At 43.0% G+C, this 13,625-nt stretch overlaps 1 protein-coding gene across 1 annotated transcript; it reads right to left on the bottom strand.

Moving 5' to 3' along the window:
- Positions 1-752: 752 nt before the first annotated feature.
- trmt44 (tRNA methyltransferase 44 homolog) lies at positions 753-13,625 on the bottom strand (the record flags this gene model as incomplete). Its single annotated transcript, XM_079184712.1, has 11 exons — positions 753-1,377; positions 1,540-1,656; positions 5,852-6,179; positions 7,132-7,315; positions 7,609-7,715; positions 11,046-11,117; positions 11,593-11,700; positions 12,074-12,142; positions 12,246-12,465; positions 13,088-13,205; positions 13,289-13,625. The coding sequence occupies 11 exons, from the start codon at positions 13,623-13,625 to the stop codon at positions 1,145-1,147; spliced, it is 1,893 nt and encodes a 630-aa protein (XP_079040838.1). The 3' UTR covers positions 753-1,144.

Here is a 13,625-nt window from a genome sequence, read left to right as displayed (position 1 = left end):
TTGAGATATTTTACTTTATTGGTCAAAATAACGACTAAATTAATCAAACTTAAAGTAAAATTGTTAATAATTAAAAATCATACTTTTGACTAAATGAGCAGTTATTTTTGTTGTTGTCGCCTTCACAAGAAACAAGGGTGTTTGGGTGAACTGACCCTTTAAGCTTCAGTCGTCAATTTGCACATTAGTGGCTACAAAAGGTCAAAATGTCTGAACATTTACTGTCAGAAAACTGCACACAGCACATTCAACTACCTGTGAGACAGGTACATGACTAAAAAAAACAATGCTAACTTTATTCCCGGTCGTCTTTGTCTTTATATGTCAGCAAAATGTAATCGGTTTATAGGTTTAAATAGTCTGTCCTTGTGCTGTATTGCATCAATGGTGCGATTGTTGTCGCTCATACAAACCCAGAGGCGATGCTTCCCATCACCCCGCTGCCGTCGCTGGGTGGGCTTCACTGTTTTTGACATTTGAGCCACAGGGTGATGGCAAACTGTGTTAGAGAGACACACACAGCAGTGAGCCGCCGTCCACAGGGGACGACATGCAGCTCACCCCTAAACTCCTGCCAACAAATAATTCATACCGCTAACATTTACTTTGTTGAAACGCTGTCCGGCCTTTATCCGCCGCCCTGTCTGTGAACCTCAAAGTACCTGTCTCAAGTGTCCAACTGAAGTACGTAGAAGCTTTTTAAAGTTTTGCTGCAGTGGAGGGAAAAGAGTGCTGGACAAGAAAAGCAAATCCATGATAGAATTAATAATCTTTAAATATACAGCAAGTGTACATTTTTACAAAATAAATACAAAGAAAGACAAAAGAATCCCTTGAAATCCAATTTCGGCAGCTACACAACCCAGAGTTGTCAGCGAGCTCCAACAGTTAAACCAAAATCTGCACCAGGAAGCATCCCATTTTGGCAGCTTTACACACAAGAAAGAGGACACTGGAATGACGCAACGTGGCATCAATAAAACTCTGAACTTCTTCCTCTTTGTGGCTGCAGAGCTGGACGTTGGGACTTTTCCAGGAGGTTCAATGGACAGAACGAATACTGTTAATTAGACAAGTAGACACTCAATTTAAAAATAAACGTAACAAATGAGTTCAAATAAAGTGTTCATGAGGAATGAGCCGATCAAAAGGCCTCGCTTCTCATCTTCTTCAAAGGTCTGGTGGAGGGTCGGAGGTCCTCCGGTCCGTGGGCGAAAGCACAGTGTGCAGCCTGCAGGGGGCAGCGCTGAGGGTGGTGGTCGTAGAACCAGCAGGGGCGAGTTTTCAGGGCACCGGGGGCAACGGGCTTCCTCTTGGTGACCGCCCTGGAGGACTTCCTGTCCCGCCAGTCTCGTATGTACACCGTCCCTCCTTCTACTGAAAGAGAAGGATCAACAGGAAGATTCCAGACCTCTTCGGAATAAAGTGCTTCCTCCAAAAGTTACAAATAAATCTTAACTTTTATTATTTTGTTTGTTGTGTATTGTGTTTTATGTAGACTGGCTATGAAACTGTACATAAAGCAGGTGGTCCAACTACCTCTAAAGACTTGGTGGTTGTTCTTGAGCAGCGTCTGAAGGCCTCCGCACTCCTTCTTGAGGAGCTGCAGGGTTTCCTGCTCCAACAGCCCAGCGACCTCGCTCACAGAGAGGCTGCCTGTGGGGGAGGGGGGGGGGAGGGAGGAGAGGAAGAAAGGGATGAAAGAGCGAAGAACAGAGAGTGACAGAGGAGCAGGAGGAAGTCTTTTCGAAGCAACATTCATCAATATATTAACACGCTGCTTCAGGCAGGCACGGAAATTAAAAGAAAAAAATGTCCAACCCTACAGAGTCAGCTGATGTCACCAGTTGTTTCGTAAGAGGCAGAGCTACGACATCATCTCAGTGGAAATGCTCCGGGAGTGACAGGACGACGGGACGAGAGTCCTCGGTCGCTGCCTTTCAGTGTAAATCCGGGCTGTGAAGTGTGCTCAATTAAAGCTGCTCCACCCAGCATGCATTTCACCGCTGCAACTCCCGCCGACCGTTTGCGAGCGTGAGTCACCGTCGAGCCACTGGGACATTCATTTTAGATACAAAAAAAGTAGAAAGTGGGATATAGAAAAGCAGAAAGTCCTATGCTCCGAGTTCAGCGAGTAGTTAGCAGACTACTGAACAGCACCGCGCCTTTCAATATTTCTGGCGTTGACCTTTTACCCCCAGAAAACAATTCAATCAGGACTGACCTTTGCTCTGTACAAATGACAGTCTTCCTCCCCTTTTCTCTGACATATTGGAGAGGGACACACCGCAGGACTTCTAATGCTACTTCGTGCCATTTCGTAACAATATTTGACCTAAATCTGCAGACATCATAACGCGATCTTCATCATACTTCTACTGCGAATCTCTGCTGGCACTTCAGTCAACCCCTGTTGGCTCAGAGATTATTAAATATGAGAGAAATTCATTGGTAAATATATACTTATCTGAGTTCAGTTGGCCAAAGAAATAAAGGTACTATCTAAAAGCTAATATATTTTAGTTTTATTTAGTTTATTTATAATGTGGCACAAACTCTACAACTGAATTTAGAACTATGAGGGTTTTCAGTCATCTAAAAACATATTGTCCTCCCAAATACATCCGACACCTTTGCTGGTAAAATTGCTGCGTTAATACCTAAAATATGCAACACACCCCCACATTCACAGACACTCACACAGCCAAAGACAGTCCTGGGTTGCAGAGTGTGAAACCGGGCAGACTGCCGTCCTGCGGCCCAGACGCCAGGGAGCTCCAGGCCTTAATATAATATCAATACAGCGTTTAGAGCTGCCCTTTACTGCCTACAATGTTAATGGGGATTAATGGGAGGAGGGCCGTATAGACGGAGGAGACTCTGCTTGGACTAAGATCAACGGAGATGATTATTAATGGCTCGACTTGACATACAGTTGGAGTTTTTTTTCCGTTTCTTTTAAGGCTTAACGTCCCCTGTGCAAAACGCTAAGACGGCCGGCGATTGATTGCTTGTTGTGGAGGATTGTTTTTTTGCTGCTTAAGCCAATTCAGAATCAGGCTGAGTGCAGAAAATCAGCTTTAAGATTGCCGAGTGGTGAATAAAACATTTGAAAGGATCATTATCATGAGCACAGCCGTAATACAGGTTTGCTCGTGATTTGATTTTATTGTCTGTCAAAACCTGAAAATGCTCAAAAATGGTTGAGTATGTTTCCCTGAGAGTCAGAATTATCCAAAGGGGTGAAGAATAATTAAAAAGTTGGGAAAGAAGAGGAAAAATAAACCTCTTTCTGCTACACAAAGTCATCTTTTCCTCTTTTCCTCTGAAGTAAAATCTTGTGAAAAGCCAGAAAGCCCTCCCACTCATAATTACAACACTCATAATAACCATAATCACAAATCAGCTGCCTCTGAATAAATGGCTGTGAAAACGGGAACATAACATTTCTTTATAATTCCTTTAATGATCGTTTTAAAGTGATTTACTTCCTGTTGACCGACTCATCGATTAACTGACAAGCTGCTGTGGCTCTAATTATATGATGAACAAGGTGTAATCTCATGTGTGAGGTGAGTTTAACAGTAAAGACTGCAGCTGTGGAGGAAGATGACGATGATGAGTCTGGCCAAAATTGGCAAAAAGCGCAATGGGAGGCGCCCTTCGTTAATAACATACTGTACCAGCTCACACCCACTCCCTCTTTCAAGCTGTTTCTGTTAAGTGCAAATATAATGGGTGCAATTCAAAGAACATTCTTCTGAATTCATGTTTGACTTACTGTACCTGACTTTTTACTGATTTGAGGTTTAGTGTTGCAGAGTGTAATGCGAGTTATTGTCTACACACGGACTTACATCCTCAGCATGATTACGTAACTACCTGAGCCCAGTCAGCAGAACAGCACGCATGAATAACTTGACTCACAGCTACCGTTAACTATTTAAAAACGCCAGGGAGATATATAAACAGTGTTTTAATTCAGGGGACAAATGTCATGCTATGAAACAGCGGTACGGCTTGTGCGTTTGTCATTGTTGGCTTCAAATCATGAGCTTTGACGAAATGAAACCGTCTAAAGCAGGAAGAGTTACTCAGGTCTGATACCCAGTCATAGACAGCAATGACAGCAACGCATTAAATATCTTTAAGGAAATGTGGACTTACACTAAAGCCAGGAAGCTATTTAACCCAAAATTATACTTAAGTTGCGCCTAAATAATCCTCATACTCTTTGACGACACATTAAAAGCCTCAAAAGCGCTCCTGGATCTTTCCAATATAGGCTGGCTCACCCTAAATTTACCTTCTGTTCTCACACAGCTGATGACTGGTAGGAATACCTCAATACAAATGCATCTTCATGCATAAATCATAGACGGTGGTGCATTATTCATCAAGTCATCTCTATACAGGGTCACAGGATCCCTTTATTCGCTCTCCCTCATACCTTCTGCCTCAGATTTCAGCACTGACATGTTTTAATGATAGTAGTCCTCATCTCCTTATGTCATTCATATTGTGTGTGTGTCTGTGTAGCAGCGGGGGGGGGGGGGGGGGGGGGGGGGTGCAGAGACGTTGACAAACGTGACGCGTGGGCGGCGTGTACATGTGTGTGATGCAGTGTGCATATGTGGCACTCTCTGTACCGTGTGGTGCAGGAAGTGGCTGGCAGAGAGTGAGATACAGAGTTCAAAGCGGCGGCGCTGTGTGTGTGTGTGTGTGTGTGTGTGTGTAGAAATATATTTTAAGAAACTGACGAGAAATGTGAGCAGTGATTCATCCTGCCCTTCAAAAGGCAACTACATATTCAGTCTGCATGGAGTCAAATAAATAGTTTGACTTTTTGAGGAATACACTTTTTCGCTGTTTCCCTGTTCCTAGTATTTATGCTAAGCTAGGCTAACCGGCTGCTGGATGTAGTCTTATAACTACTAGACAGATGTTAGAGGGATGTCCTCAAAGCCATCTCTCCCGAATAAGCCTATCTCCCAAACTGTCAAACTACTCCTTTGAGCCTTGAATCTCATTTTTGTACATCTGTGTTGCCATAAAAAAAAATATATTACGTAACAAAATTGTATACAAATATTGCTTTTTCATATTAGCAGTTACTACAAAACTGTGGTAATGGTGAGTTAGCCTCAGCTAAAGCTAAGACTAAAATTTAAGTTTAGATTTTTGCCTACCTGTATGTAAAATGTAGTCATTATGATATACTGACTTCTTGGTAATGAGGCAGCAGCTATATACGATCATGAAGGATAAAAAAAACTAAACTCCTGCTAAAGCTAACGTAACTAGCTTAGCATATATCAGTTAGCCAACATCTGAAATGTTGGGTCATTTCAGCAACCTTTAAATCACAAATAATATATTAAATTGTATATAATAAAATGGACACCTAGCAAAACAGAGATACATTTAATTATAAGCTACGCTGTAAATAATGAAAATAATGTTTTTGTATTTTGTATTTTGTTGGTTTTAAGGAAATTATATTCACAGTGAAACGTCATATAACAGCCTTATTACATATTACAGGCTATTATTGCATCAGTTTGTCAGCCGGCCTGAAACCGTTAACCCTTTTTTCCTCACTTCACTGCTTCTGTAGATGCTAATCTCTTCCTCTGAAGGACACATTAATAGCTCCCCTGCCACAGATATTACAAAGCAATGAATTAAGAAACCTTCAAAGCGCACAATAACAAGACTGGATCAGTGAGCTTCACAGATAATACTACTCTGGATTTAATCTGAACCTGTTCACCTCGGTAAGAGGTTGTGTCCAGCGAGACTTGTGTGATTTATTTTGTATCTCAGGTGTTTTGTGTCTATTGCCGTTTACCTCCTCGATTCCAGTCGGTGGAGGACGTCCCGCCGTCTTCTTCAGTCATTCCCAGAAGAACGTTAGCAACCTGCAGGACTACACCGTCAACAAAGTCCCGCGGGAGAGCGGCGCAGTTTCGAACCGTTTCGACCCTGTCTCTGGGCTGGAACCCCGCTCCCCAGCTGCTGTCGGGGGTCCCGTCAGTGTCTTTGTCATTTTGGATGCCTGACCTCTGAGCCGTGGCTCCAGCGGTGGTCTGGTGGCTCTGGATGTAACGAGCTCGTCGCTGCTCTGCCTCGGCCTCGTCGGATAGCCGGTAGCTTCTCGACTTTCCCACCAGACACACCTGCAGAAGAAGGAGCTGAATGTCAGGGCGACTCCCATGGGTGCTGAGGTCCAATAGTGTAAAAATAAAAACCCTCAAAATTATGAATACAAATCCTCAATATGTGTGTTACTATGGACAAAAAAAACACTGATTATGACGGATCCCCACACATTAAAAGCTAAGTAAATACTTGCTTGTCCACGTGTATTGAAGCCATTAACGGCTGCCAGCTGTGAAAGAAACGTCCCTTTGGGGACAATAAAGACTCGACGTATTTCTGTCTGTCTGTACTAAATGAGGCTCAAGTAGAGAAAAGACAGCGATGCATTTTATGATCATTTTTCAGAGAATTCATAGAGCTTTTTTCTAATAAATAAAGAGACAAAAAATGTTAGGAAAGTCAGAGTGACACCTACAACATCAAAGGGATGAGGTACAAGTGCGTCGGGTAAGAAACCAGCATGCTGTCTTCACTACTTACCACCCACTGATTGACTATGTAGTCTTTTTACACTTTGCAGGTCTTACGATCAAAATAGTCTATTTATTTTGTTATTTACGCAGTTAAAAGAGCACTCATGACCCGTTTACTTGACTGGTCATGTAAAGTACTACTCTTCCTGTGAAAACAGCTGTACAATGTCCTCTGTTGCTGCGGAGAGAGCTTACTGCGATCTGAACTGGGGGTGTAGAGTTTGAAAAAATGTGGGCCGTTATCCAGAAGGGATTAATTACATTATCAAGTTGCATTGTGGGAAGTGTAGGAGCTCGAGTTTTTTGCTGCGTGACCAAAACTCGGGGTCGGTATAAAGATCAGGATACCTAAGCATCTGCTGCATCAATTCTAAAGTTAAATAGTGCTTTTTAACCTGTTTTAGAGTTTGGATTAAAAGAACAATCTTTTAAAAAAATATGGCAAATGTTTGGGGATTAGACGAGTGAGTTCTGAGTCCGGCCTACGTAAGCCTACCCGTTTGGTGGACGGTATTCTCAGGCAGTCCTCCTCGGTGTTGAAGCCACTGACTTGGCTGACCTCCGTGATGAAGTCGATGTATTCTTTGTACTGAGACTTCTTGCACTGGCGTCTCTGGTATTTCGCATAGAAGTCGAAGAAACAGCAGGGGAGGACGAAGTACCGGCAGGAGTAAGATGACCTGCAGTAAGAGCAAAAGAATTCTCACCCAGCGCCAAAGGAAACAATGATTATAAATCAACAAGAATCCATCAGCAGAGATCATCATCTGCAGTCACGTTAGCGTAAAAGCAGAAGTCTGAGGCTCAACGTCGCCATCAGGTGGTCGCCTTAGAAGTAAAAAGCAAAACTGACATGCAGGAACACACATTCACACATCCCCCCCCCCCCCCTCTGCCCATAATGTTATTCCAAATTAGAGAGATCAGCTGGCACTTGAGCTGCTGAGTGAGATTGTGTCTGCTGATGACTCGCCTGGCAGCTATAACGGGGATCCATGGTGTGAGCTCGTCCGAGTGGTTCCCAATCAGCCAGTCCGTACCCGGGAATAAGAAGCGCTCGCTGGGAGTAATTGCCTTTTCCTGAAATAGCAAAGACCAAAAAAAAGCACAAGAGGTCCTTAGAGCTAAGAAGACGCATGCAGCCGTGATATGATTCGGAAATCTGATGGAAATTGTCCAAAGAGGACATTTTTTTTTCTCAAACTTTTAATATATCTCAGCACACCTGTCATCACACATAAAGCAGGTGAGCGGCACTGAGGCCTGTGAGGTTCAGAGAGAGCCTCCAAATGGAGATTTAAGAGTACAGCACCCCTGAGGGCCAAGAAAGATTGGTCTGCCACATCCGCTCCCAAAAGATCTGTCAATAATAGATGACCTGAGATGGAAGCAGTCAGCAGCTTGTTGCCAAATGAATGACTGAGTCCAGGAGGCAGTGTTTTGGGGGCTGGTTTCCCTGCCGGTGTGTGTGTGTGTGTGTTTACATGGATTTGTCTGGATTCAGTCCCCTGTGCAGTGGTAGCGTTTTTCTTTTTGTAGCTTGTGGGAGTAGTTAAATCAAAAGTGTAAAATGTCAGGTAATGTCACAGGTAGCACACTGTTTTATTACTGTTAAGTAACAAAACAATATTTTTTTTAATGGATTTTAATAAATATTTAACAGTTAAAAAGGTTCATTCAGGGGCAGCAAGTGAATATTATTTTCATTATCAATTAATCTGCTGAATACTTGGTCCATTAATCAATTCATTGTTTGGTCAATAAGTGGCAAACATTTTAATATATAGAATATAACCATTCACGGATTATCAATATTGTTGCTGACGGATTCTGTCGATCAACTAATTGATTAATAGTTTCAGGACTAAGATAAATTAAAAAGACGTTGAATCTATTTCTAGTGCAGTTAAAAGGTTAACAAATGAGGAAAATAAACATGCATTATAATTTGTTTTAATATTTTCATAAATGTATTTATCTATTTACAATTCCGTGTCCTATTTTCTGTGTGCTACTCAAATTCAACCCTCAGTGTTTAACACTTCAAAAAGAACAAGTTTCAATCTCTGCCTCTGAGGGAGCAGCTGGTGATGAGGATCATGTGATAGAATAAAGAGACATTTATATCATTGATTTTAAGATTTACATTTTGTGCTCTAATACAAAAGACTTTCTCGTGTTCTAGAAGTTGTCTCAAATAGTTCACCCATGAATCAAAGCACAGAGCAGCAGCAGTGAGGGGGTGATGCCAGCTCAATAGACACCTACAGCGTGCGATATGTATTCTCCGTTTCATGTGAAGAGATAATAACACTAATTAAAACTGCGAGCAGTGATGAACGGGCCCTCGCCTCCCTTGCGCGTCGGGGCTTGCGGCGGACTCCGGCCTGCGCGTCGGAGAACGTCCGCGACCGCTGGACTGCGCGTCCGCGAGCGAGACGTCGTCGATCCCGCGTGGGACCGCCCGATGCCGGAAACGATGCTTTGCAAATAGTACTATGCTGAGGAAAAATGACACCGAAATCAAAATGGCCGACTTCTGGTAGGTTTTAGAGCACGGTGCCAAGAGACTTATTTTTAAGTCTCCGCAGGATACGCGCGCCTACCGAGTTTCGTACGTGTAGCTCAAACGTAGCGCCGGGGCTGCTCTTTTGAAATATTGTAGGGGGCGCTACAGAGGCAATTTAAAACGGACAAGGCCAAAAATCATACCACATATTTCTTCCGATGCCTTTGACACATGTGCAAAGTGCCATGAATTTTTGAGCATCCTAACCTACTATGCTATGGAAAAATGACACCAAAATCAAAATGGCCGACTTCGGTAGGTTTTAGAGCATGGTGCCAAGAGACTTATTTTTAAGTCTCAAGAGGATACATGTGCCCACCAAGTTTCGTACATGTAGCTCAAACGTAGCGCCGGGGCTGCTCTTTTGAAATATTGTAGGGGGCGCTACAGAGGCAATTTAAAACGGACAAGGCCAAAAATCATTCCACATATTTCTTCCGATGCCTTTGACACTTGTGCAAAGTACCATGATTTTCTGAGCATCCTAACCTACTGAAACAAATTTCCTTTAGCCAGTAGGTGGCGCTATGAATTTTTTGAATTTTTTCAAATCAGGTATGTTCAGGCTTGAAGTGGCATCATGCACAAGAAGTTTTGTGCAAATTGGATAATGTACCTTTGAGTTATAACAACTTCAATTTTGCATGGCGAACGATGCGTCGCCACGGCAACAGCGTTCAACGAAAACACACAATACTTATGATGGCTCTTCACCAATGTCCTAAGACTATCCTTACTGATTTTGAGACTAATCGGGTCACCTGGCTAGGAGGAATAAAGAAACGTATAAAATATGACATTTCCTTCAGCCAGTAGGTGGCGCTATGAGTTATTTCATTTTTTTCAATTTAAGTATGTTCAGGCTTGAAGTGGCATCATGCACAAGAAGTTTTGTGTGGATTGGATTATGTACCTTGGAGTTATAACAACTTGATTTTTCAGAAAAATGATGCAAAATGGCCGCCACGCCACGTCAAGGTTCTTCGACGAAAACTCTAGCTTTTAATAATTTTTAATCACAAAGGTCTTAAGAGCATCCTGACCAAGTTTGAAGTCGATCGCATAAATTCTCTAGGAGGAGTTCGTTGAAGTACGAAGGCTGCAAAATGGAAAATGTGCCAAAAAACACAACTTTGCGGGTTTATTGTAGCGCCCCCTATTGGTTGAATGCAACAAAAATCTCAGGGTATGTTACGGTATGCGATGTGCACATATGCTGAAAGTTTCGTGAATTTTCGACAATGGGTTGAGAAGTTATGTGAATTGATATTAAGCCACGCCCCTAAGAAGTTCATTGGTCCATATCTTTTCAACGCAAATAGATATCAAAAAGCTTTTGATAAATCTGAGTGATCTACATCCAATAATGATCCACAGAAAATTTGGTAGCAATCGGAGCCAGCGTGTGGGAGGAGTTCGCAAAGATGTGTTTTACACTAAATTCAAGATGGCGGAAAATTTTCCTAGGCGCGGTTTCGGGGTCTGAGAGGCTTTTTTTTAGATCTAGTGGATTAGGACATGTGTGTTGATTTTCAAGTCAATCGGACAAACTGGCCGAGGGGCGTGGCCGGACCGCCTTGTAGGGGGCGCTAGAGAGCCATTTTTTTACACACAAGTATGCAACCTTGCGCAGCAGAGTTTCTCCACCAGATCTGAGAGGTGTGCAAATTTGGTGAGTTTTCATGCATGGCAAGTGCCCCTACGAGCTCATTCCCTACAAAAATAAGAATCATAATAAGAATACCCCTTAGAAACTCAATAGGGCCTTCGCCGGCCCGACGTTGTCGGCGGCTCGGGCCCTAATTAAATGTGTCCGCCTCCTTCGTGCTCGGCTCGCTCACCTCTAGCAGAGTCTGGGGTCCGTACATGTCCCAGATCTTCCTCTTCCGAACATCGATGCCCTTTCCGGGATGCTGCAACGCAAGACGGCATGCAGGTCAGCGGACTCGTTCTCAGTTGAAAGATATAGCAGCTAAAGTCTTCTTGATGTCGTTAATAAGCTTTATGTTTTGTTAAGCGTTTGCATCCCCTTTCGTTCATAATATGACATTAAGGTACGGCTTCTGACTGTCCTCAGTTCAGATTCTAATAGGGACAAGCGAGCCAAGTACACCAGCACCTGAGTCTGTTCAAGCAACTAAATTGTTGTACAGACAGAGTTTAAACCAAAAAACCTTAAAGCGAGGTTGTTCTATTAAGCCTGAAATTGATTTTTGCTGATCAGAAGTTGCAATATTTATCATTTATTAGAAAACTATTTACAAAATAGCCTCATAATTGAGCTTCAGATCAATGTTTTGTTTTTTTCTGTGGCTTCTGTTGGTTTTCAGTGAGCTTCTAAAACAGGAAGTAACGTACTTTACATCACACACATGACACCCAGCTTACCCCTTCACTGGCCAGTATGTGGACCAGGAGGCCGTTTCCACAGCCCAGGTCCACAAAGGACTGTTTGGCGGTCAGACTTTTCTCTGCTCGCTCCTCGGCCCACAGCACCTGGGGAACAGTGACAGAGACTGTTGATGAGAGCCCTCGATCGGCGGCAGCGCGACACCTGCAGCTGCTGCAGACGCCCTCTCACCTGCCTCTGGCATGACGTGTGAATCAATTTACTGGGTCTGAGCGAGTGGGTCACACTCAAATTGGTTGACCCAGCTTTGGTTACGTGGCCTGACAACATGTGACAGATAAGTTTCACCTACATGAACATGTGCAGTATACGTTGGTATACGTGGCAGTGGTCACACACATTTAAAGTAAGCAAGACATATAAGGCGTGAGGGCTATTCTTCAATTCACACGTCAACCTTTAGGACTCAACTGATGTAGCATTGCTAAATCATTTATTTTGATATCAAAACAAACTCACAATGAGATATGTAGCAATGGCGACATCCTCGTAGACAAATTTCTCAGGATCTGTAACCTCAGGCCAAATCTGGAGAGCGTGGGAAAATAAACATCAGTACTCCGTAATAAAGATCTATAAATATTAACGACATTAGAACAGGTTACATGTATAAAACAACAGTGGACTGTACCTTGACCATGGCCTTGTACTTCTCCTTCAGCTGCTGGTACATGACGCTGTACTTCTCCACCGGCAGCAGGGACAAGGTGCTCTTGAAGTCACTGCTCTTGCACTCGGTGGCCCAGCGCACCAGTTTAGGCAGCAGGTCAGTGGACAGCCAGGGCAGCTTTGGGTAGGCCACGCCATCAGAGAACCACGCGTCTGAAGCCAAAACATGCAGCTCCAGGGCCCTGCACAAATTCAAATTTTAAAATCACTAAGAAAATGTATGTCGTGGAAGCTAATTTAAAGATAAGGGCCTTAATGTGGGTCCTGCTTTATTACCTAACTTTAAAGGCCTGTCGTTAGGAGTCCAGATAAAATGTTAAAATCTACAGTAGTTACGTTTTGTGATGTAATGTTGCACAGTTCTACATGTATGTGCACATGTGGACCCCATAGAGAGTGGGAAGAATGGGGAGTTAGTGAACACCCAGCAGCTATCTTCTGCTATTTTAACTAATGAGCTTGTTCTAAGTGAAATTAGCAATGAAGGCTGATTGAATTTTCTAGTTATTTAGTTCCTATTCAACAGTTCATATCAGACACTAAATGCCTTTGTGCATCTTGTTTAATGATGGTGGACTGTGAAAACAACGATGGAAATAATCAAACACTGTTGTATTTTATAATGTTGTCAATAAACCAAACAAAAGGAAACTTATTTCGGGAAAGCATCCCAAAGCTATTTTCATAAAAAAAAAAAAGTATTAAAAAAAGAAAACGATATGTTATCTTTCTGTGACCTTGAAGCAGTCATGTTTACCTCCAGGCCACCGTAGTTGGTCAGACTGTGCTCATTCAGCCACTCACCATTCCTCACAGTCCTGATGGAGGAGCTGGAACTGATAAATGTTGCCCCTCTTTAGAGACACCTGTCCTTCTGAGTCCTCTTCAAATGGAAGAAAGGTCACTAGTTGTCTGCCAAAGTCTTAAAACAGACAAAAAACATTTTTTTAAAGTTGTAACAAGAGAACAGAGTTGGGTTGAGCCTTCATTCAACTGCAGTCTTACCTTTGAGTATGACTTCTTTTTGCAGGTTTGTCCCATAACTGTTTACTTTAGGAATGACTGTTCTGACACTAGAAGACCAGGGGGTTTCCTTTTCGTGCGTCTGTGCCGGTGAACCCGTGCCGGTTATGAAGGAGAGCACATCGGGGGTGAGTTCAGGATCATCCAGCAGGAACAGCAGAGCCTCTCTGCCCACATCTTTACTCTCCGTCTCCTTAATTCCGCAAAGACGCTTGTTTACAACGTGAGGTTTCTTTATCCATACGTCTACGGCTGACCAGAAGCCTTCGGGGAGAGTCTTACATCCTCCTGGAAACTTTATATCGAAGAGTTTTGGCAT

This window comes from Pholis gunnellus, assembly GCF_910591455.1.
Source record: "Pholis gunnellus genome assembly, chromosome: 23".
NCBI classification, from domain to species: Eukaryota; Metazoa; Chordata; class Actinopteri; order Perciformes; family Pholidae; genus Pholis; species Pholis gunnellus.
This window is presented reverse-complemented; position numbering and strand designations above follow the sequence as displayed.